This window comes from Hermetia illucens, chromosome 2 (assembly GCF_905115235.1).
Source record: "Hermetia illucens chromosome 2, iHerIll2.2.curated.20191125, whole genome shotgun sequence".
In the NCBI taxonomy this organism is placed as follows: Eukaryota; Metazoa; Arthropoda; class Insecta; order Diptera; family Stratiomyidae; genus Hermetia; species Hermetia illucens.
In genome coordinates, this window is record NC_051850.1 from 30,168,893 (window position 1) to 30,194,629 (window position 25,737).

Below are 25,737 nucleotides of genomic sequence, written 5' to 3' on the forward strand. Positions count from 1 at the left end.
TGCAGCATTCTTCCGTTCCGTTGCTAGCTTATATTCATCGTCAAATTAGCCGTTCCGACTCCTTTTGCGGCTGGGGCCAAGTATCTTTGTGGCCGTATCAATGATAACGTTCTTCAGGTGATTGTGAAGATCATTTGTTGATGCTTCATCTCCAGGTCCTCTGTTGACTGCGGTTATTGCGGCATCCTTTTCCCTCTTATACGTGTTGCGGAGGGCTGTGTTGTGGATGGCTTCAGTGTTAACTCTCACCTGATTGTCAGAGGGGATTCTGGGTGGTGTTGTTATTCGAGCTCGGAGCACTATGCCAACGACATAGTGATCCGAGCCTATATTGCCCCCCCTATATATTCTGACATTCATCAAGGCTGAGAGGTGGCGGCATTCGATCAGCACGTGGTCAATTTGATTGAAAGTGGTCCCGTCTGGAGAGGCTCACGTTTGTTTGTGGACCGCTTTCCGCGCAAACCAGGTACTTCCAACACCCATTTCGTGTGACACTGCTAATTGAATAATCCGCACCGGCTATTGGAATGATTATTTCTCACAAATGTACCCAAAGCGGAAAATATTGATGCAATTTTAACCATAAACCGTTTATAAATTGACCACTAATAAAAAAATTTTATTTTTACCAAATATCAATCAAAACTTGAAAACGAAGTTCCAAAATTTCACTCAATATTCAAATTGGCTTCCGTCTTAGCTTCCGGCGCATTTCATACTCTGCATTGTACACGCACCCGGTCAATGTTTACGTTTGCTCTGACAGCGGAGTATCGAAGAAAAGTCAATTATGACGGTCAAAGGCCTAAGTTGAGTGTTTTCGTTGTCACAGTGGGAAAAGTGCTGAAATTCCAATTGGTTTGGATACATTTCATCCACCATGCACCTTTTGTGTTCTCCTAAATAGAAGTAGTTGGAGTATTATGATGAAAAAGGCACCATTGGGGCAGCTCCCTGGTAAGTAGTCGCTCGAAACCAACCCTCCATTTTGCAGCTCAGACGGGAGAATACGAACGACTTCGACGCATCATGAACGCGAAATCCTTTGTTGATTTCATGACGATAACTGCAACGCCGGGTTCCGAGCTGCGCACGCACAAGACTCAATCTAATCCGGTTGTTTACCCAAGGCGCGAACGCAAACAGAGACAATCTCGAGATTTCGATATCGCACTCGCTGCCTGATAAAATGTCTCCCGGCCGCTATCCAGTAAAAAAGATAGCGCAAGCCAGAAACCTTCCTACGGTTCGTCTACGCGGAAAACGAAGGTGGCCACCACTGCAGAGTGCTTGTTGTTGTTGGCGTCGATAAAAAATGCGGCGCGGCTGATAAGGGGCCACAGCTCGTGCTTGCGTTCATACAATGATCTCTCCGCCGCCCGGGCCCCCCGTCCAATGGGACCGCCCGCTCCCTACCTATCGGGGCTCAGACTGATAACAGAATTTACATTATCGTTGCTGCCGACGTCGCCACTCGACATTAAAATTGCGGTCGTAAAAAGCAAAAATGCACGCATTATTCGATTAAATGAGAGCGCAACAGGGCGGCGTATTGCGGTGATCTTCAAGGAAGCGAAACCAAACAGTTTGCGGCCGCAGATATTCAAAAGACTTCAATGCCGCGGTCTCCGTCAAACATCCAAGACGAGTTGAATTGATTGGAGCGAGCAAATCGGCCGAAACATCAGATCGGAGTCATCGTTTCTGGTTCATTTGCTGGATCAAATCTGGGCGAGGAAGCAGTCAACCATGGCCAGCCATTGAGACGACCGATCGTGTGTGAACTATGACGACTTCAGCGAAGGCGACAGCAATTAGGACCAGCTCGACTCGGGTAAGTCTTACTTTCCTTTCTTTGATTTTCTCTAACCAAAACGGCTACAAGCAGGCACCATTCTCCATTCGAACCAATAATGAAGTCCCAATCACCCGAATCACTGCCGTGCGCACATATGGCGAACAGATTTCGCGCGCGGTCATTGAAATCGTTCAAGTCGTTCGTTTTCGAATGTGCGCCCAGCGACTAAGCCAGGTCTGGCCTGGCTGGCTCTGCGGGACCGCATTGTGCTACGGTTCTTTGCCAATTGTATTCTGTGTAATCCGTGCCTATTGGCAGAAGGAGGAAGAACGCCAGCATTCATAAATGTAAATAATCAACAATTTAAAGTAGAGCGCGATCGACAGCCGTCCCAAGTGCTGGACGGCACCCAGTCACGATCGCTTTCGCAGGAACGAAACTTCGCGAGTGTAATCAATTTTTTGTTTATAATTTGAATTGGCTGCGGCTGGCAGCGGTGGAGTTATTAGAATTGAAAAATTTGATATCACCACTCGGGGTTCTCGGGAGTTTGCAGGTTTTATTGTAATCAATCGAGTTGGGATGAAGATTTCATGTTTCAATGCCTCCCATTAGCGCAGTGAAACACTAAAAGCGTTCCAGGGTTTGTTTAATTCTCAGTTTTTTAGAAAACGCGGTGCGTCCTCCAGTTTTTATCTAATCTCGGCGATATCTCAACATTTTTTGTCGATTTGTTACTCATGTTATAGTGATAAAACCACAAGAGTGCACGGAATACTTTCTGAATAAGTCATTGGCGAATTAATCGCCGTAATAAAATCGTGAAATTCTATAAAAATAAACGATAAAACGCATTTTATGCTTCTGGGAAAAATCGAAGTCTTCTCGGGTCGGCAGTTTTCGTAATTGTTATTCAGTTAGCGCGTAAATGACGAGGTAGCTTGCGAAAAGGAGGAGCAATGAAGTCGAAAAACTGAAAGGGACAATGGAAATTGCAATCTGGTAAGCATATTATGACTCTAGCCAAGCTTTGGGAAGAAAAATGTGTTCCTAATTTGTTAATGAAACTTTACACTAATTTACAGAATAGAAAAAAGTGAAATCATCTCTTTGGGGTCAACCATGCCTGTGCACCTTAGTCACCAGATGGCCGAAATTTGTTTCAGTTCGCTGTTCTCTTCCTGAGGCACGTGCATACTTCTCTAGTAATCTGCGGTCCTTCCTTCTGACCCACTCACCGGCCGCTCTGGTATAGTGCATTCCAAGGCAGGAAGGAAGTTGTCACTTTTTGTTAAAGTGCCAACCTATCGCTGTAGTTCCGTTGAGCGGGGTATAACTGTCTGGAGAAGAAGCTCAACGGCTGCCAGACTTGATTCACGTTTTGGTGAAGCTCCTACTGCAATGCCAGAGGCATCAACAAAAACGGCTAGGGGTGCATCTTGTCGAGGAAATGTCAAGCGTGTAGCATCAGCTAGTTGCTGTCGGGATTTATCAAACGCGGGGACAGCCTCTCCAGACCACAAAATCTCTCGCGTGTCCTTTGTTTTGGGGCCATACAAGTGCGCGTTCAAAACGAACTGGCGTTGGGCGGCCTTGGGCAGGAAACGACAATAGAAGTTTAGCATGCCCAAGAACCTCCGCAATTCCTCCACGGTTTTCGGACGCGGGAAGCATGTGGTCGGTTGCACCTTGTCTGGGTCGGGCTGTATTCCGTCAGGGGAAATGGAGTGGCCGGGGAATCTCACCTGTGTCTGGAGCAACTTGCATCTATCAACATTTAGGACTAAGCGGGCCTCAAGGAGACGTTGAAAAATGCACTCGAGATGGGATAAATGCTCAGACTCTGAGGAAGAAGCGACCAAAACATCATCCAGATACACGAAACAGAAGTCACAGGACCGAGTGAATGAACCTTTGGAAAGTTGGCGCCGCATTGCACAACCCGAAAGTCATCCGTGTGAACTCGAAGAGACCAAAAGGTGTGCATATTGGCGTCTTTGGAATGTCTTCTGGAGCTACAGGGATTTGGTGATAAGCCTTGGCTAAATCCAAGGTCGAAAAGATGCGGCAGTTTGCGAGATGATGCGCAAGATCGTTGATGAGTGGAATAGGATATCGGTCTGGAACAGTCTGTGCGTTTAGCCTTCTATAATCCCCACAAGGGCGCCATTCGCCATTTGGCTTACGGACCATATGGAGTGGTGAAGACCAACAGCTGTTTGAAGGTCTGCAGATATCCTGTTGGATAAGTTGCGAATTCTTTCCGTGCAATAGCCAGCTTCTGGGGTGGTAGAGGACGCACCTTTGAGAAGATAGGGGAACCAGTGGTGTTAATGTGGTGCTGCACATTGTGCTTCACTGGTTTAGAAAGACTACACTCGGTAGTAATCTGGCTGAATTTTTGGAGAAGTGCCCAAACACGAGAGTCAGTAATGTCCTCCAAAAGTACGGAAAGATTGTTGTTAGGAAGAGATAAGATTTGGCCTGACGAATTAAGGCTGGTTGTGGAGTATATAAGGGACCTGTTCTGCAAGTCCACCAGCAACCTATAGTGACACAAGAAGTCTGCGCCTAAAATAGAGAAGCTGACATCCGCCGGGATAAATCGCCACGGAAACGTTTGCGTAGGACGCCAAGACTCACGTCCACTTGCTTGTACCCGTAGGTATTAATGCGCGATGAATTTGAGGCCGCAAGTTTCAAAGGTTGAGGAAATAGCCGATGATGCCGGGGTACGGGAAGAACCGAAATCTCCGCACCAGTATCTACAAGATAACTGTGCCTGCTGAGAGGGTCATAAATTGTTAGGCGACGTGGCGTTGGGTGGCCGTCGCCAGGACCCCGCGGACCTTGGTTGTTGAGGCCGATGCGAATTTACACGGGATTGTACATCTGGTGGCTTTTTCGCCGAATCTGTGATGGTACCAACAAATGTTTCGGTCCGTAGGTTGTCCTGACGACCTGCTCGCGACCTGGAGCCCGAACGCTGAGCGTCCAGCGTCGCTCTCATCTCAGCCATACTGGCCACAAGCGCGGCCATCTCGTGCTTCGTTGCTGAACGGCCGCTATAGTTGGACGCGCATGCACCTCATGTACCTTATCGGCCGCAGCTGCCGGAGTCTCACGCGAGGACCGCCTGGGTGTTCTCCCGAAGTCGTCGTAGCCAGAGCAACTTGAACAGATTGTCGTCGATTTTTCTCCCACCCAATTGCCTCATTTCGCGAAGCAATTGGCTGGGAGTTCGATCGCCCAACGTCAAACCTGCCAGCAAGTGATTCAGCTTAACTGACTCACTTACCCACAGGCGTTTGATCAACTCTGTTTTCAATACCGTGTAGGAGGCCGATTTTACTATGTCAGCCACCAGGAGGAGGAGGAAGGACGCGCGCAGCGAGGGCGGTCACGTGAGGGTCCGATGTCTTTGTCGTCAATCGACAACAGCGCAGTTTACGACGCGAGTTTTGTCGAAGACCGAATTCTCAAAGGCCCGACTCTGACTACGGCAGACCTCAGCCACAAATGTCCCGTTCGATAGAAAAAGAGAGACACCACCGACACATTCCGAAGCGGACGCCTGATGCGCAGACCAAAATGAAAATTGGCCAAAAAAGCGGAAATCGAAAGAGTATCAATTCCGTTTCTTGCGGCGGTTTTATGATGATTATTAATTTTAACACTTATTGTATGAAAAATTATGTAATAAATAATAATAATAAGTACTCAACACTCCTTTTGAATTCTTCCTGCGGGGCTCCTGAGTGTGCGGCCACGTCATCGAAGTCAGCTTCCGCTTATTAGAGGCTGGCGACCCAACGGTCTGATATTCATCAGACTAGACATTGGGGGCACACAAAAACCAACGGAATTTTTTCGCGTCTTTTTCAGCGAAATAAACTGCACGAACCTTCCAGTCGGCGGTGATATGGGGCGTCCTCGGCAGAATTCCTTGCGATCGCTCATTTGAAGCCGTGGTGGTGCGTCTGGCTCCTTCAGACGCACGGTTTAGCTACCATACGCCGTATTCGTAACGACCGGCACACAATGAACAGCCCGAAACTGGCCCTGCGACGATATCGGCTCTTGCTGAAGCTCTGGTTGCGTTGCCCCGCTCTACCTGGGCGCTATGGCGGAGGTGTCGTACGTGCACTCTACGCCCCGATGATAACTGTTGATGCTGTTGCTGGCGACAAGTTTGCCGTCGCTTTTGTAAATTTTTGCACTTTTTACCTGCTTTCAGCCCGAACTCCCAAGGAATGTGCAGTTCGGCGTTAGAGACGTTGGATCATCTCATTTCTAGCTACAATGTTATGGCACCGGTGCAATACATCGTCAGCTATAATGCTGTATGTAAGGTGATTCATCAAAACCTTGCATAGTCGCCAGTTCTATGTTTAGTCTCCAATTTAACTTACGATCCATTTTTTGTCCATTTAGACGCGGGAGGTGGAATTCGGGTACCCTTTTCTCGGTGGTAAATAGCATCAGCTCCGTTTTGATTGTATTTACGGCGAGCCAGCAGGCCCACAGGCATATCTTTCTTAACGTACACTGCATAATTCCACTCATAACGCAAGGAAGCATCACTGATAAAAATATCACCAAGCTGTCGGCATACACCATCACCTTCATTCCGCTCCTGTCCAGCATCCGTAAAATTTCATCACTTTCAATCAGAGCACCAAAGGTTCCACCCTCAAACATACCTTTGCTCACAGCTCTGGTCAAATGATTACGTCCCAGATCATATTGGCTGATCCTGCTAGAAATGTATCTATTGCATAAGACCCCCTTTCAATCCTATTGTGGTTAGAGGCTCATTGATGGCTTTGGTACGAACGTTGTTGAATGCTCCTCTACATATATCCAAGACGATAGCTAAGGTATGTTGCTTATGTAACGACAGCTCAACCTTGATAATTATCTTGAGGAAAGCAGTTTCGATGGAGTTGCCTTTGAGGTAGATATGGAGATGGTCAGCCTCTTTCAGCCTTCAGTCCCGTTCGCAAGCGGGGTCGGCTCGTCGTGATCGGTTTCGCTATTTAGCTCTATCGAATGCCTGATCTGGGTGCAATCTCGAAATGTTTAAATCCCCATCCAGCGCATCAAGCCACCGTTGTTTCGGCCTGCCTTCTGGTCGTTTATCATCGACTTCGATGTTCAGACCGTGTTGTCTTTTATAGTTGACCAACACTCAGAACCATAGAGAGCGACAGGACGGACGACATTGCGGTAAATTTTAGATTTGAGACGTTCGTTGATGGGTCGATCACAAAGAACACCAGTTGTGGACGTGTGACGGTGTCCATAACAAGAACAAAGAGGAGTGGTGAGAGGGCGCTTCCTTGATGAACACCAACAGAGACACGAAGCGGTTTTGATACACCCGCCCTACTTCGAACTTTACTTTTCGGATCGTGGTAGAGCAATTGAACCCAACGCACGAGTTCTTCTGGCACTAAGTGTTGCCGTAAAGCATACCAGATTAGTTCGTGTGACACACGATCAAACGCTTTTTCTATATGTAGATCCAGAAATGCAATGTAAAGAGGGCGATACTTCTCACGGTGTTTCTCCATGAGTAAAGGGGCAGTGTGTACTACATCAGTAGTTGCGCAGTTTTTTTCTTTGCTTCCCGGTTGGCATTCTTATAAATTTGCCAATTGGCCGCGGTTTTATTGTCGAGAAATTTGTGGTAGTGGCGTTTTTCGGTTGATGTATCGCTTATTCGACTTGGTGACCCCGAGGGTTGTAGAGGCCGCTTTGTAGATCGTGTCTTTCATTTGGTTCCACGATTCTTCCACATTCTTAGTGGTCGGCAATCGTGTGAGTGAGATCGTTCCTTCTCTCTTCTCACGAAATCGCCACCATTCAATGCGCCGCGGGCCAGTGCGTTCCTCATGCTGTTTTATCGGTGGCTTAATTCGTCGGACGGCAATCAATAATCAATGTTGAGGTGCGATGGTCTCATAGGGAACGACCTTGCAATCAATGACAGTGATAAAATGTCGGCGTCTTATGAGAATATAGTCGATTTGCGTTTTACTGTTCCCACTATAAAATGTAGGAAGATGAGACAATCGTTTGATGAACCATGTATTCATAAGTACAAGGTCATGGTAACAAGTCTTTTCATCGAGAAGTTGCCAGAAGGCATCTTTCGCGGCATCAGGTCGACCTGTTTGTGGTGCGTGCGCGGTGAAGAAGTGAATAGTGCAATCAGCTGATATAATCGTGAGCTTCATCAGCCGATCATCAAATCGTTCCACTTCTTTAATGGCATCACGGAAACCCTTTGAGATGGCAATGCTAACACCATATTGAGCGTGTGGATTACCAAAGTAGAGAAATTTATAGCCATTTTGACCGCGTTCGCGTTCAATGACGCAGCTTTTGGCGCCAGACCATCGGGTTTCTTGCAGAGCGCAGATATCAACGGGGGGCTCTTGCGAGTTCGTCGGTCTTTCCATCTAGGGTACCAACATTTAACGTGCAAACACGTATTTGTTTTGTTCGTTTTGTTTGGACTAACTTGCTTACGTCCTGATGCCGTCCATTCGTCAAGAACCCTTGCCCATTTCTCGACAGAACCGCATCGACTGAGGTGGAGGCCCTAGAATTTCTCCGAGGCTTGTAACTCAATCCAGGAGTGCGGTACATATCTGAACGAAATATAGTTCCGCAAAATTTCTGCCTAGAATGTGACGGGATTTATGCTGCCGAAAAGAAATCTAATTTCACTGAATGAAAGTTTGACCGAAGAAATCGTTAAAAAGAAGGTTTGAACTCTATTTCGAACAGTGAAGAAGATTCCACACGTGTACATTTTAAAAGTGGTCTTCCTTCTTCTAATTTGGGACTATTGTAACGCTGTTGTCTGTTCATGTGAGAATTAAGCATTGATTTCTTAGTCTGCAAAGTAACGATAGGCAACTGCTTCCTAAATTCATTTCTGGATTAAAATTTGTTCATAAAACATAAACTGTTTCCGTTAAAATGAAATCATTCGCTTACTATTGTTGTTATGGATTAAGTCTTCATAACTTCCATTTCGAAACGTTTGTGTACATGTTCGACTATTCACACTCATATCAGAGAGATACAATGTTTGCTTTTCGTTATCTGTTCACGTTCGTTTTCATTTCTATTTCATGAGCATAAAAACTAAAAAAAAATGTCGTACTGATAGTGAATATGTACTACTTTCATACAGAAGTTAAAGATAAAAAGCTCCAATGGAAAAGTGTTCAATCTTTCGTTTTTTTTCGACCTTTCGGGAGTGTTCTTATTTTATCAGTTATGCAGTTGTGAAGGTTTGTGATGGACACTTTTTTCTGCTACGAAGGAGACCAGTTTTATCAGACGAATTAAAGAGCAATTGGGTTTGTATATTTGAGCCCCTTTTCAACCTTTTATAGATAACTGGCGAAATATATTTCGATCGTGGTTGGTAATGTTTGACCGAAACCGGGAAAGTCATCGAAAATTTAAATTTTCAGTGTCCAATTTTCAGGTTACGTTCTTAAATCTTTCGTTTCAATGAGTTCTTTCCATCGTGTGTAATCGAATATCGAACGTGCAACGAAACTCTCAATTAACCCTGAAAAAGCTTGCGATGCAAGTCTGTAGAGTCAGCAAACACAGCACATCTGTGTTTGCACTTATTCGAATATTTGCTTTCAAAGCAGTCGTAACAATAGAATTTTGAGCTGCTTTCAAGAAGAATGGTGCACATTTTCTTTTGAATAAAAATTACAACCCCATTCACTGTGAAAAACATAAACTCATGCATTTCCATCATTTTCAGATTCAACTCGATGCGATTTGTATGAAATGTTGAAGTCACCGTAGGTCGCCCTTCCACAGCGCTGACCTATTTCGACCGCAGCGGCATTAAAATTCAACCGAAATGTAAATCGATTGTCAGGGAACACAAACAAGGAGACGTACACGCTTACTTCGAATCGATTTTTTCTTTCTCGGTGTACTGAATACATTAAGCTGTTTCATCTATAATACTTGCATGAATAATGAAAAGCGACAAACGGTCTTCTTCTAGTTGTAGTTTAGTGTTTTTCAGAATAAAGTGAACAGACAAAGCCAAATTAAATCATGTAACCTTTCACGTTTGGGGTAAACATGGTAGAGGTGCTGGTACAAAGTATTCCGCTTCTGTTTTTACGGAAACAATATTTAAATTTCCTTTCTACTCCACAGATGTCGTCTCTGAACGCAACTCTGCAATATACGTACTAACAAAATACCTTCTATTCCGATTTAGTAGTAAAATAATCCAATTGGTAGCGGTAAATGAATAAAGTAAAAATAGTAAATAATGCAGAAATGCTATCAGACTTGAAAGAAACTAGCCAAAAACAATAAAACCAACAAATAGTGCTTTAGTGGTTGGTGGTGGTGGTGGAAGTAACTAAAATAGTTCTAACCAGAATTTCTAGAAATACCCAGTAGTTAATAAAATTCACAAACGAAATCATGCAACGAAAATCACGTAAATCGGACAGCGCATCGTCATCGATAACAGCAAACTCAACAACTAGCGATAGTGGGATTCTATTATCAGATGCGGCCTCCGAAAACACGAGTATTGGATCTCCTGAAGCTGGGCTTCTAGTTATCGAAGATCCGACGGGACTCCCAACAAGCATAAAAAGGTCATCGTCAATTTCAGAGTGTAAAAGTGAAATCCCTTTCGTGGTCCGCAAAGCGCGGAAAACACGAAAACCACGAAAAGAGTACGTTTGTAGCGTCTGTGAAAAGCAGTTTCGCGGGTCGAGTGATCTGCATAAGCACGCACGAACTCACACGGGCGAACGACCCTATGGGTGTGACAAGTGTCCTATGCGTTTCAAGCAAACAGTCAGTTTAAAGAATCACATTGCATCGATCCATGGGACTGATCAAAAGTTCTCCTGTGATCAGTGCAAGAAGTCATTCCCGCTTAAGGAACGATTGAGACTACATATGCGTATTCATTCGGGAGAGAAGCCGTATAGTTGTTCGCAGTGTCCGAAGACGTTCGCTAGGGGTGGACCGGTAAGTAACGAATTAGTCATTTATCTTAGAAGTCTTTGAAATCGATTTCCGTAGTTATGTGGTCTTTCAAACGAATGTGAGACTTCAATAATCGAAAATTAGCTCGCGACGATTAAATTGTGCTAAAATTTAAAAAAACGAATGGAGGAGAATTGTATTCGCTACATTATCTTTGATATTTTCTTCAAATTAGAATCATCATCATCAACGGCGCAAAAACCGGTATTCGGTCTAGGCCTGTCTTAATAACGAACTCCAGACATCCCGGTTTTGCGCGAGCTCCACCAATTCGATATCCCTAAAAGCTGTCTCGCGTCCTGGCCTACGCCATCGCTCCATCTTAGGCAGGGTCTGCCTCGTCTTCTTTTTCTACCATAGATATTGCCCTTATAGACTTTCCGGGTTGGATCATCCTCATCCATTCGGATTAAGTGACCCACCCACCGTAACCTATTGAGCCGGATTTGATCCACAACCTGAAGGTCATGGTATCGCTCATAGATTTCGTCGTTATATAGGCTACGGAATCGTTCATCCTCATGTAGGGGACCAAAAATTCTTCGGAGGATTCTTCTCTCGAACGCGGCCAAGAGTTCACAATTCTTCTTGCTAAAAACCCGTCTTCGCGGAATACATGAGGACTGGCAAGATCATTGTCTTGTACAGTAAGAGGTTTGACCCTATGGTGAGACGTTTCGAGCGGGACAGTTTTTGTAAGCTGAAATATGCTCTGTTGGCTGACAACAACCGTGCGCGGATTTCAAGGTCCTAGCTGTTATCGGTTGTGATTTTCGTCCCTAGATAGGAGAAATTATCAACGGTCTCAAAGTTGTATTCTCTTATCTTTATTCTTCCCGTTTGACGGTTTGATGTTTTTGGTTGGTTGGTTTTCGGTGCTGACGTTACCACCATATATTTTGTCTTGCTTTCATTGGTGTGCGGCCCAAGATCTCGCGCCAATCGCCGCCTGCTCGATCTGGATGAAGGCAGTTTGTACGTCTCGGGTGGTTCTTCTCATGATGTCGATATCGTCAGTATAGGCCAGTAGTTGGGTGGACTTAAAGAGAATCGTACCTCTTGCATTTACCTCAGCATCACGGATCACTTTCTCGAGGGCCAGGTTAAAGAGGACGCATGATAGGGCACCCCCTTGTCTTAGTCCGTTGTTGATGTCGAATAATCTTGAGAGTGATCCTGCTGCTGATGTTCTGGGCGTATGGGGCTATCCGGCCTAGCAAGATAGTGGAGAATATCTCATAGATGGTACTCAGCAACGTGATACCTCCATAATTGCTGCACTGTGCGATATCTCCCTTTTTATGTATGAGACAGATAATGCCTCGTTGCCAATCGTCAGGCATTGATTCGCTGTCCCATACCTTGAGCACAAGTTGATGAACCACTTGGTGTAATACAGCATGCTTCGTGAATATAATTCATCAGAAAAGCATGACGCCTTCGAATATATATAATTTCAAGACTCAAAAAAAAGTGGGATGCATTCATTTGATCGATATGTTTTTACCTGCTGATCCTGCTGCTTTTTTCTGGCCTCGCACGTTGGTCAGGGTCAGAGCACTTTTTGCAAAACGCTCTGAAAAAGGAGCAACTAGCTGCCAAAATAACGAAGCTTTTCGATGCCTCTACCATAATTCTTCTTTTTCTTCAGCCTTTGTTCCCCATCCCAATCCACCGTTGTTTCGACCTGCCTTTTGGTCATTTACCATTGACTTCGATGTTCAGATCAATCTTGGCAAGTGAATTGTCGTTAACAGGAATTGCGTGACTATACCATCGAAAACGCCTCTCTCGTAATTTTTCCATGATCGATGCAACCCCATAACGATCGCGGATGTCCTCATTTCGGATCTAATCAAAACATGTCGCGCCATTGACCCAACGCAACATCTTCGTCTCCATTACCGCAAGACGTCATTGCCGTAAATTTTAGATTTGAGACGGTCATTGATACGTCGATCACAAAGAACACCAGTTGTGGAACGCCACTCCATCCAGGTTGCGTTATTGCGTGAAGCAATTTCATAACGCAGTTCTCCATTGGCTGATAGCATTGACCCGAGGCATTTAAATCGCTCAGTTCTGGGCAGGTTACTGCCGCTCACCGTGATAGTGCCTGTTTCATGGGGATCGGTCGTCAAAAATTCGGTTTTGTTTAGATTCAATCTGAGACAGTGTTGCATGAGGCGATCATTCCAGTTTTGGACAAGTTGCTCGAGATCATTTTTGCTATTAGACGCTAGGAAAACATCATCTGCATAAAGCAGTGTGTAGGGCGCTGGACGTTGGATGTCCCGTGTGACGGTGTCCATAACAAGAACAAAGAGGAGTGATGAGAGGGCGCTTCCTTGATGAAAACCAACGGAGACACGAAGTGGTTTTGATACACCCGTCATCCATACTTCGAACTTTACTACTTTACTACTACCTTACAGATCGTGGTAGAGCAATTGAACCCAGCGCACGAACTCTCATTTGCCAGGAAAAATTGTTCGAGGAGTTTCGAGTGCGGAAGTTAGAAGTTAGATTTAAGATAATTAATATATATGTACATATATTTAATACACGTGCGGAGACTTATCACGAACTCCGTCGAGCGGAGAAACGACTTCACAGACAGAAAAAGGAAGCCTGGGAGAACGAAAAAGTCTGTGAACTTGAAAAGTACAGGGAGCAATCGCGCCAGGCGCACAATTTTCATCAACAAGTCAGCAGGATGAAGCCCTATCCACCTCGATGCTCATCCTAACGGCGGTAGATAGCTTTGTGCTCCTTGGCAAGGAGGGCAACGGGGACCACTCCCCCAAGTCGAGCATTAAACCAAGATATTTAACCACAGGTTTTGACTCTATAGTCAACTCGCCGATCAATATGGGACGCAGGGTCGGGATTCTCGTTCTGGTCAAGATGATTACTTCGGTTTTTTCCAGTGCAAAGCTGAAACCATGAGCAGTCATCCATCCCCTTGCCCGTCGCATCAATATGCCAAGTCTGCTTTGCGCCTATTCAACAGTGTGTCCGGCAACACATGCCGCAACGTCGTCTGCATAACCGACAAGGCGCGACTCTTCGGGCATATCGAGTCTCAGCAGACTATCGTAGGAAGCGTTCCAGAGGTCCGGCCTTAGGATGGATCCCTGTGCTACTCCCGACGTGATTTCCATCCTCCTTTGGCCCTCTAATGTCTCATAGAGCTGGGGGCGGTCTTTCAGATAATCCCTCAATATCCACAAGAGTTTGCTTAGCACGTGGAATGAGTTTTCTAATGTGCCTAGCATATCTGTCCATCTTACGGAATTGAAGGCATTTCTGACATCAAACGCAATAAGGAGCACTATCCATCAAGATCAACGGCTGTGTGCCTCGGTTCGATGAACCACATCTACAACCTCCATAAGCGTCCACTGTGGATCTCCCTGGTCTGAACTCGAATTGCCTTGGGGATAAGTCCCCGGCAGCGCGGATCGCTTCAGCGAGTTGACTCCACTTTCCCGGCCGTTTCAAGCATACACAGCGGTCGGTATGCAGAATGGAGCTTCGGGTTTCCTTTACTCTTGTTGATTAGCGCCAGTCTGGCCACTTTCCAGCGACAGTTAAGTCCTTGAGGGTTTAACGTGAGCACCTGTCTTACGACTTAATCCCACGGTCTTCTTAAGACACAGATTGATTTTGTGACCACAATCAGAGTCGCGCTGAGACAAGCAACAACGGTACCAGTCTATACCAAGTGCATAGCTTAGCATTCATACTGGTGGATGCAAGACATACCTAAATCTCGACCGAACCAAGGAGTACGGCACCCGTGTTGAAACGCAACACCACGCTGAGGCCCGAAGGTCTCTTCTCGCTTGAGCAGAACCATAACCCCTATGAAACTCCCACTAGAGCCTACCGTAAATAGCCGAGCTGTACTCACATGCTGTGCATGTTAATTTGTAAAATGCGGATCATGCCATTCGCACCCTAACCTTTTCCAATTCCGTCCTGAAATTTGGACACCGTCCCGAGCCCGCAGTGTGTGCAACGCTCTCGCCCGACATGCCCCGATTGCTGCAGAGAACGCAACCTTCGCTTTCATTGCAGGTCTTCGCTTGATGGCCTACCTGGCCGCATCTCCGGCATGCTGACCCTCTGGCCGGTCCCTTGCAACTTGTTGGCGTTTGTCTATAGTCCAGACACTTGTAGCACTTGGTGGGGACTATCCGCATTCGTATCCTACATACTGCCCATCCAATTTTGATTCTCCCGTTGCTAAGGAGTTTCCTCGCATATTGGTCGGGGACTTTCACCACGGCGAGTTTTTGGCCTCGAGCATTTACAGAGGTGATACTGATCCGGGCATTGATCACTTCTGGACATTCACGCTTTATCGTCTCCTCAACTTCGACCTTTTCTGTGAGGCAGTCAAGATCCCGGATTTCTAGAGAACACATGGGTTTTAGGCTGGAAACAAAAGCCTTCTCCCCCAATAAACCCTTGACCGCTTCGCAGAACGTACTCTTGCTAGTCGTCTTTGGGCCCAGTTCGACGAGGACTCCGCCACTACTCGTTTTCCGTATGGAAGACACCATTGCTCCGTTGTCTTTCATCCTGTAGCGGATTTCACTAAGAACTTCCGCAAATGTCTTGCCTTCCGTCGGCTTAATGAGCAGAGCTGACAGTTTAGTCCTTCTTCGTTTCCTCGTCTTTTCTGCTTCTGGCTTTTGGTTTGCAGCCACCTTGTCTTTGAACAGACGTGTCTCTGGCGGCGTAGTCAGCTGTTTCGTTTTTTCCTTCTTCGCATTCTTTTTTTGGGCCCTGGAAACTACTTCGATAAAGTCTCCTTCAGGCGGGTCGTCCTCTTCCGGCTTTTCCCCCAGTTCGCTTTACAGTGGGCTATCTATGGTCCGTTTGACGCAAGCAACGTTCTCAGCGGGGAGTGTGGCTGTTTCTGCTCTCCAATCGTCCAATCGCGCATTTCCTGATGAGCCTTTTCTCTTCGGCTCTAGCTAGCACGGTCGACTGCACTTGCACTCGCTTTGTGCCCTAATTCATCGGTCCAGAACTAGCGATTCTGACTGGGCTTTCTTTCCGAACAGGGGCACTACAAGGTATTGGAATTGGAGTTAATAAGGCTTTCTCTTTATTTGGGCGCCGTGGTGTCACATCGGGTATGTCAGCCTTTGCTGCCTCTTTCACTGATCGCTGCGGTGAACGACGCATTTTTGTGCTGCACTCAAATGCACTCAGCTCTTCCTCCTTCCCTGTTGTTTCGTCGATTTTTTTTATTAATTTATTTGTATTCTCCGTGGAGAACTTACCAGCGCATCGCGTTAAAGGTCGCTGACGGCCCCTGGGCATGTTAGAACGATGGGTTGAGTACTTTAATGAACTGCGCAATAACTGAAATATCGGCGAGTTGGAGGTACCGCCAACTGAACAGGACGGACAAATACTGCCACGACTTATGACAACGAGGCATTGTCTGTTCCATACATAAAAAGGGAGATATCACGCAGTGCAGCAATTATAGAGGTATCACGTTGCTGAGTACCATCTCATTCTCCGCTATCTTGCTAGGTCAGATAGTCCCATACGCCTAAAACATTATTGGCACATACGAAAGGGGCTTCACTCCAGGCAAATCAGTAACAAATCAGATTTTCTCTGTGCAGCAAGCGATGGAAAAACTGTTGGAATATGACCATCAGTTGCACCACTTTTTCATCAACTTCAAGGCCGGCTGTGATAGCATGCGGTAGCGAAAAGTGAACACTGAGAGAATTCGGTATCCCGATGAAATTAATAAGACTGACTAGGCTGACCCTGACCAATGTGTGAAAAAGCAGCAGAATCACTTTCGAGACCATTTAACATCAACAACGGTCTAAGACAAGGGGATGCTGTGTTCTCTTTAACCTGGGCCTGGAAACAATAATCCGCGATGCAGATATTAATGCTAGAGGCTCTGAGGTTTCATTATCGTCTAGCTTCAGGTTTCTCTTAGTTTGCAGGGGATCTCTTTTACTGAACTCTCTCACCGAGTCGATAGTCAAAGATCGTTGCCTTCAGTTGAGTGCTTATCCGTAGTGCCGTTGCTATTCCGATAATGCTTGAGTTTCGAAGCCTGCAGATTGCAAACCTACAAACTTCTGATTGCTCTCTCTTTTGCGAACGGACAATTTCAACGACGATTAAATGTAAATGCATTAGACAGTTCGGGGTATTTTCTGATCGGCAATTATCCTCCATTCCAGACAAATTTGCAAGAAAAACTCAAGCTGATCTTCAACAGTAAATCTAACATTATATTTTTTCTGTTGATTCCAGCTTCGTCAACATATGTTCTCCCATCATGCAACTAAAAAGTTCAAATGTCTTGAATGCCCGGCTTCGTTCACATCACTCAATCGACTACGACTTCACATGAAAATTCACTCGAATGTCCTCGAGAAACGTCTCGGTGTCGTATCCACCGGGAAAGGGAAAGAATTCCACTGTAAAATTTGCAATAAAACACTAAAGGGTCATCTCCTTCAGCACATGAAAAGCCACGAAAATATCCGCTCGCATGTCTGCAGTATTTGCAATTTACAATTTTCACAAAAATCACATTTGAACGTTCATCTGCGAATGCATTCAGGGGAGCGACCCTATCGATGTCGGGTAAGTAAACTCAGAGCGCGAATATGTGAAGTATGAGTTCGGACGGTTCCTTTTTTCCAGGTTTGCTGGGAAGCATTCGGCCACTCGAGCGTCCTAAAACTGCACATCCGCAAACACACCGGTGAGAAACCTTTCAAATGTCTAATCTGCACAGAATTTGGTGTGGCTTTCTCACAACTTCCACATCTCAAAAATCACATGAAAGTCATTCACGGCAAGGACAAACCCTACATATGTGAAGCATGCCAGGAGTTTTTCAAAACCAAAAATGATTTGAAAATTCACATGGATTCAGAGTGCCTGAAAGCGAACTCCGACGAATCTCTACAAAACATTCAAAACGAAGAAGAGGCTTCTCTGTCACGACTGCGTCTTCTTGTAGCCATTCTAATCAAACGAATTTCGACGGAGGATCGTCTAAAGCAGCTGGGCTTCGAGAAACGGTTGATCGACAACGTTATTGTCAGCGCTTTGAAGATGGCAAAACGTCAGTTTTATGAGGACGAAAAAATGAATGAGATCGATCGCTTCCGGCTGAACATCGAGGAATTTCTTGAGTGGACGTTGCCTGAGAAATTCATGACTGAATTCAGAGCTGAACAGAAACCTATTGAAGACTTGCTGGATAAGCTCGTGTCGAAATATCCCAATCCGAACGGTGAAGTTGCAGAAAAGGGCGTGAATGAGGAGTAGAATGTAAATTAATGTAAATTTTCCCGCTAACAGATGTCCACTAACAACGTGCCATTTTTTCAATTCTTGCCTTTTGAGCACCTTTCGATAGGGAACTACCCAACTAACTCTAACCATTTTAGCTGTACCACTAACAACAGACTTTCCAAAGAAACACTGTATCATTTGTATCCTCTCCCATAAGCTGTAACAATGCCTTCTTACCTTGGGTAACGTGTGGTGAAGGGACATAAAATTGTCAATTTTCGTACAAAAACAAAACTAAACCAATTTCGAATGCCAAAAACTACGCTAAAGTGAAATCAAACACCTTCAATCAATTACCTCCTTTTCGTTCGGTGTCTAAATGAATGTGGAAGCGAAAATTACACTAAAGCTCCCATTTTTCCCGAAGGAGGTGACTAAGTGAAATCGAATTAGTTTTCATTTTTTAGGGAAGAAATCTATTTGGATTTCTTCCACTTATTTCCTGGAAGCTAAGTAGAAACTTTCTAGTCGAAGACTTTATCAAAGTAGCTTTATATAATCAAACATTTCCTAGATTAATTTTAGTTTCATTATTTTCCTAGATTTCATCTGATCATTGCAAAGTTGAATTAACGATTCTTGCCATAATATGAATTTTTCTAAATAAACGCCAAAAATTTAATGTAAATTTAATATTTATATGACTTTATAGCAATAAAAATTAATTTCATCGAATTATTCCGACTTGATATGAGATACGAGGAAAGTAAAGTAGTGGTAACATCTTCTACTACCTATGATTGTGTATTGGAGGTGGAAGTCGTTCATCGAGCTTCCAGTAGGGTAAGTATCAGTGGCCGTTCTAAGGCACCCAATTAGCACTTTGATGTGCCGTTTCAATGCCACAAACTCCCAAGACCGCGATTACTATAAGAAGAAAATAGGAGAGCAGAATCCAGTCGGGTCAGGCCAGGATCAACAATACCAGAATCAGCCCGAAGCATTTGCGAAGGATAACAGCTCCCCATCCTACAATCAGAGATCTTGAAGTGTCCAAAAAATTGTTTGATTAGTGTCCGTAGACTAGCCTTCGCAGTCTCGACAATCCGAATTATAGGATATGCTGAACCTAGCGGCATGGTCCCCTACTGGGCAGTACCGCATGCAAACTGCCCAAAAGCTCTCGCGATCGGGACTTGTTATAAAAGAGTCAAATGCTGCCAGTGGCGAGCCTTCGCTATCGGTTGGCTGTTTAGTGGATTCCACTTACCCTGCGAGTAGAATCCACCGACTGTACCCACCGAGAGACAAGGGTGGGTTTTAGCGTACCTCAAAAACTTTTCGGCGCATCCCTACCGAAAGATGTCACTGAGTACCAGTATTTCCACTTGGAATACACTGCCGAATCCTGGAAGACCATACGACTCGGGTATACTGCGTATCCAAGAAAACTCCCGCACCGACTCCGCAGACTATCTTTGGTCAGTTCCTGAAGAATACTGAATCATAACCTCGCAACATATCGTTGGTTTTCCACTCTGCTCTGGTTGGAAAGCCCACAACCAAATTCCCATGAAGATCGGTTTGTGTGCGGTATAGTCTGTTGGGAATTCTGAGAATAATACAGCGTTTTTAATATTGGGGTTCAGGGGAAGGAGATGTAAGAGTACCATGTTCCGCGTTGGGCACCGGTAAACACCGCAGGATGCACTACGGCTATTTATATGGAGAAAAACACACGGAGGAGGTCCGACTTCCCTACGAAAATCCTCTTCCAGGTGGCTGCACAGATCTTACTAAATTCCAGGATCCAGGATCACACACAGATACTTTTTATTAGAGGAATGTATCAATCATTGTCCAATTAGTCGTAGAAGATGGAATTCGAATCACCGGCATTACCTCCGTTTGGGTCAGATTCATACATTGTCAGAATCTTGCAGCTCAAATGCGCACCTTTTTCAGCACAACCTCCATCATTTGCCTCACAACGGAGGGAAGCATTCCTGTGGCCAACATTATCAAGTTTTCGAAATACGGCACCACCTTCACCCCGTTCCTGTCTAGAATCTCTAAAATTTCGTTCATCACTATCAACCAGAGAACAGGAGAGAGTCCTTTTCAAGTGCTACCTCTCATCATCATCCTCGTGGCACTACAGCCCGACGTCGGGCACTGGCCACCTAGATCGTTGTCCTCCATTCCTATATTGTGCTCTTCCACCGTGCTCTCGGTCTTCCTCGCAGTCTTAGTACTACTATTATTACTATTACTATTCCTGCGATTGATAACAAAATTTGGAACCATCTACGTTCTCGGGGTGCTTCGCAGCTACTACCACTGTCAGGTTGTCTGAAAAACCAATCAACGTTGCTTTTATTGACACGCACAGGCCAATCATTAGGTGCCCAATACAGGGCATTGGGAACACCTGCTTTCATAACATAGTTTTTTCAGCCCATCTTCCATCACCAAAGAAGCTAAATAACCAGGGACACCCAGATTAGCCAGGGTGTCCTTGATATGAAGAGGGTGCACTAGGTAGTTTTTGGTGCTTTGATAGCAGAATCAACCTCTGCCGCAGTCTTATTATTCCCTGTGCGTCTACAGACCTTTCGTTGCTCCTTCTCGGTCATCCCGCGGTCAGAATTTAAAAAACAATATTTGCGGGAAAATGATAAGTTAATGATATCTGGTTATTAAGATATCCTTGAGGATAACCGCGATCATGTATATAAGCATCAGGTTTGGCAAATCATTGTTAATCAGCTTCAAAAACCTAAGCAGCCATTACACGGTGAACAAAAGGATTATTAATAACACAAACCACAATGCAACACAACGCAGAATTTTGCACCCTTCAAAATTATCAACCTGTTTTTGTGGACGAACCGACAGTGATGTTGGAATTACGAAATCAATTCCGGGGTATAGTCGACAAATGGTACGAAGATAGGAGGGCTGAAGAGATCAAGGAACTGGACGAGTACGACGAGACAGTGGACACCTACGAAAATTTTGTAACCAACCTTTACCAGTATTCGTACAACTCAACGCAGTATGGGATTCTCACTAGACACGTTCCAGAATATTTTCCAGGTGATATCCGGGATTCGGGGCCAGATCAGGTACATCAACAGCGCATGGTGAATTTTGCAAATGGAATTAGATGGCTTTTTGATTTCGTCGATTCATAGTTTACGTTAATTCCTTTCTTTTATCGGGGTTCTGTCAGGTACCGCTTGACAAACCAACTATGGACGATTTTCTACAGATTCTTCCTTGCATTAGGCATTAGGTTACATTTTTAATTTTGTAAATTAAAAAATAATTAATAAACTGACATTAGACAAATAAATTTTCTTATTGATTACATTTTATTTTTGGGGTGAACTTATGGTTCAATTACTGGAGGCTGGAGTTTGCCGGTTTATGGTTAATATTTTCTTCTTTTAAGACATTTATAAAAGTTTTGGCATGGTTTGCCTATTCGGCAAGCTCATGATACAATAACTGACTGGAACATCACTTCATTTAGGGCTAAGTTTGCCACTGCCTCTTTACTGTCATAGGCATAGATTCTGGGGTGGATAATCTTCACTTCTTAGGTGGTGTATTCAGTGAGTTCATTAAAGAGGGCTCTGATACGATGCCCTATATTAGAGCTGTGGAGGAGAGAAACGTCCAAGCGCCATGTGGCAAAGGTACGCAGACGACACAAGTGACACCACCTCAACATAAGATAGGTGAGAACGCGGCCAAACGGAGTAGGGATGGAATAAGTGAATCCCTTGGTGCCCAAGAAGAAAAGGCCTCATCTCCAAAAAAGGCTGAGACGGTGAAAGTTCCGGCTAGTTCTTCGGTACAACTATGACAAATCGGAACGGCCTAGCGCTCGTAAACTCGAAGAATAGACAAAGGGGCGGCAAAAGGAGAGACAGAAGACTTGTTCGGAAGCAATCATTATTTTCAAAAAATGAGATATGTCCTACGCCCAGATCCTTCGATCCGGAACTGACAGACCTGGGTGGCAGTGTGAGCCGTATCAGGCGTATATAAAAGGGGAGTCTGTTGCTTGAACTAAACAAATCTACAGAGAAGACAGTGGATAGCTATCGCAGCCAGGTAGATAAGGTGCCAGATGAGCAAGCTGACGTGAAAGCTCGGAAGCAACAAACAGTGATCGACTGCTAAGACCTAGACGAGGTCACACCATGAGGGGATATCTGTGCTAAGGGAACAATTTAACCTTAGCCGAATAGAAGAAAGTGCTATCAAAAGGATGAAGAAGGCATATGGAGGTACACAGACCGCTATTATTAGCTTGCCGGTGGAGTCAGGAGTTAAAACTGATTACCGCGGTTGGGTCGTGTACCGACTTAGGGAACAAATATTTCTCAGGTGCCTCGATTTCGGTCTCTTTGCAGCAGCATGTACTAGTGGGTACGATAGGTCAAGAAGGTACGGAAGTGTGGAGAAGATACCCATCTCACCAAAGACTGCACTGGAGATGCATGTTGTGCAAAGGGAAAACGGGGTTTATCGGAGCAGTAGTGTGGGTTTCGTAGAGTGCGGTTCACGGATGCCATTGTAACGGTCGTGGCCTTGGTCCGGGAGGCATCGGCCGCTGGTAAGTGATACGCGGTGGTAACACTGAATGTCTGGGACGCCTTTAACCCTGGCTAAACTGGGTGTCGCTTGGTACGAGACGGATGATGGACCGAAGGAATATCTTGTGACAGCAAGTGTTACCCAAGGCTCCGTACTGGGGCCCATGCTGTGGAATATAATGTATGACGAAGTGCTTGGCCTTCGTTAGAAAACATCGATTGGATACCACCTAGACGTGAAACTGTATGCAAGTTAAACCATTAATGTCATTAAAGCATGGCTCCAAATGGTGAAAGTAGACCTGGCGGAAGTCCTTATTACCAATCGCAGGAAAAACCACACCACACTAAAACCGGGCTGGTAATCACGAGGTCGTTTCAAAATCAATCATTTGATACCTGGAGGTAATGATTGATGCCAAGTTGACCTTCAAGGGGCACCTGGACCATGCTCGCGAAAAGGGTGCAAAGGCATCTCTAGCAAGGATGATGTCAAATATTGAAGGGCCAAAATCTAGTCGCGAGCTGCTTATCGTAGGTGAAATTTCATGAATTGTAAGTTCGGCATACCGGCCAATCGCACTAAGGGCGTGCAGTGCATATAGGACGGTATCAGGTGAGGCTGCATATGCTATCGCGGGATTCCCTTGGATCTTCTGAATGAGGCACACTGTCTCTACCGGAGAAGGAAGGTGAATCCGGCAGAAGCGACTGCGCAGCAACAGTGGGATAATTTCCACCAACCCACTAACAACCCATGGTTCTTGTATACATGTCTTCAACCTCCTGCTATTACTAAACCCTATCTCCACCTCCACGTGGTGACCGGTGGAAGCTCTTACTTAACGAAAAGCTACAAATGAAGAAAGATGAAGGTGAGTCTTCCGCGCCTAAAAACGGAACAAATTGGACCCATTGGTTTTCACAAACGGGGCTTCGGACTGAATTGAAAACATAAAAAAGACCCCGGCGACGAAAACGGAATAACGATTTGATAATTTTCTCATGCACATGCGCTCCCTGTACAGAGATGCCAAGCAGCTAGCCGATACCCTGTTCCAATGTAAGGCTGATTTAATAGCGTTGCCGGAAAGGGTTATTCCTGGAGAAGAGACAACAGGCTGCCTTATTATGCATCCTCTTTAACCTGGCCTGAAAAAAGTGATCCGTGATGCCGGGGCAAATGCGAAGGTTGCGATCCTAAGTCCACTCAACTACTAGGCTATGCTGACGATATTGACATCATGGGAAGAAAGACTCGAGACGTACAAACTGTCTTCATCCAGATCGAGCAGGCGGCGCGAGATCTTGGGCTACACGTCAGCACCAAAAACCAACCAACTAACAACCTCAAGCCAAACTAGTCAAATGGGAAGAATAAAAATAGGAAACTACAACTTTGAGACCGTTGACCCTATCTAGGGTCGAAAATCACAACCGATAATAGCTACGACGATGAAATTCGCGCACGGTTCTTGGCAGCCAACAGCGCCTTTTTCAGCTTACAAAAAACATAGGGTGAAACTTCTTACTGTACAAGACAATGATCTTGCCAGTCCTCATGTATTTCTCGGAGACTTGGGTCCAAGAAAAATTGTGAACTCTTGGCTGCGTTCGAGAGAAGAATCCTTCGAAGAATTTTTGGTCCCCTACATGAGGATGAACAACTCCGTAACCTATATAACGACGAAATCTATGAGCTAGGCCATGATCGTCACGTAGTGGATAAAATCCGGCTCTATGAGGTGCGGTGGGTGGGTCACTTAATCCGTGCAGATGAGGATGATTCAACCCGAAAAGTATATAAGGGCAATATCTATGGTAGAAAAAGAAGACGAGGCAGACCGTGATTGAGATGGAATGATGGCGTAGGTCAGGACGCCAGACCGCTTTTAGGGATATGGCATTGGTGGACCTGGGCGCAAAACCGGGATGTCGGGAGTTCCATATTAAGACAGTTCTAGACCGGATGCCAAATTTTGTACATCTAGGATGAATTTAGAGGGATTTCCGGGTAAATGATGTATGATTTTGATATCATATCTGGGACAGGCTTCGAGGGTTGGTTCTACTGCCTCGTAGAAGGTATCCTTCTCCGACTCTGCAGTCTCCTCTGTAGGGGCGTGAACGTTTATGAGGCTTATATTTCTAAACTTGCCTCGCAAGCGCAGGGTGCATAGCCGTTCGCTTATGTTTTCAAAGCCGATAACAGCAGGTTTCATTTTTTGGCTGATTAAGAAACCTACTCCGAGCACATGGTTTACTGGATGACCGCTATAATATATGGTGTAGTGGCTCTTCTCCAGGAAACCGGTCCCTGTCCATCGCATCTCTTGTAACGCTGTTATATCAGCCCTATATTGGGACAGGGTATCGGCTAGATGCTCATCAGCTTTATCTCTGTACAGGGAGCGCACGTTCCATGAGAAAATGCGCAAATCGTTATTCCGTTGCCGGGTCCGTTGTTTTAAAATCCGTCCTGTCCGAGCCTGCTGTTGTGGCTTCGTAACAAGTTGTTTTCCGTGTAGGGTTGTCAGCCCTACCCAACCCCCAACCTGGAGGACCAGTTGGTACAATTTTTCCCGTTTTTAGGCGCGGGAGACTCGCCTTCATCCTTCTCCGTCTGCAGCTTTTCGTTAAGAAAGAGTTCCCAGTGGTCACCACGTAGAGGTGGAGATAGGGTTTGGTAGTAGAGCTGTTGGTGTTGGTTCAGCAAGCATTTCCCAGGTTTTATGCTCCATCGTGGGTACCAATCCACCACAGATCACACCTTTGATTCCTGTTTCTTCTGCCTCAGAGAGCCTTTAGAGCGTGGGAGACTCACCTTTATCCTTCCCCGCCTGCAGTTTGTGATTAACAAAGAACTCCCAGCGATCACCACGTGGAGGTGGAGATAGGGTTTGGTAGTACAGCTGTTGGTGTTGATTCAGCAAGCATTTCCCAGGTTTTATG

General features: G+C 45.3%; 1 protein-coding gene across 13 annotated transcripts; it reads left to right on the forward strand.

The window, feature by feature from the left end:
* Positions 1-772: 772 nt before the first annotated feature.
* On the forward strand, positions 773-18,911 carry LOC119648043 (zinc finger protein OZF). Of its 13 annotated transcripts, none has more exons than XM_038049480.1 (5): positions 773-1,837; positions 9,606-9,959; positions 10,016-10,852; positions 17,180-17,515; positions 17,576-18,911. In XM_038049480.1, exons 3-5 carry the CDS (start codon positions 10,292-10,294, stop codon positions 18,206-18,208), a joined length of 1,530 nt encoding a protein of 509 aa, XP_037905408.1. In that variant the 5' UTR covers positions 773-1,837; positions 9,606-9,959; positions 10,016-10,291; the 3' UTR covers positions 18,209-18,911. The 13 variants fall into 13 exon arrangements, with proteins under 13 accessions (XP_037905408.1, XP_037905415.1, XP_037905409.1 ...); XM_038049487.1 differs by having other exon boundaries at positions 10,080-10,852; XM_038049481.1 differs by having other exon boundaries at positions 9,606-9,952.
* Positions 18,912-25,737: the final 6,826 nt, after the last annotated feature.

Bases quoted from the DNA above. Each gene is read 5' to 3' on its own strand.
- LOC119648043 (XM_038049480.1), top strand. From the start codon at position 10,292: ATGCAACGAAAATCACGTAAATCGGACAGCGCATCGTCATCGATAACA. The intron at 10,853-17,179 runs GTAAGTAACGAA...TGTTGATTCCAG, and splicing joins CGTTCGCTAGGGGTGGACCG to CTTCGTCAACATATGTTCTC. The intron at 17,516-17,575 runs GTAAGTAAACTC...CCTTTTTTCCAG, and splicing joins AGCGACCCTATCGATGTCGG to GTTTGCTGGGAAGCATTCGG.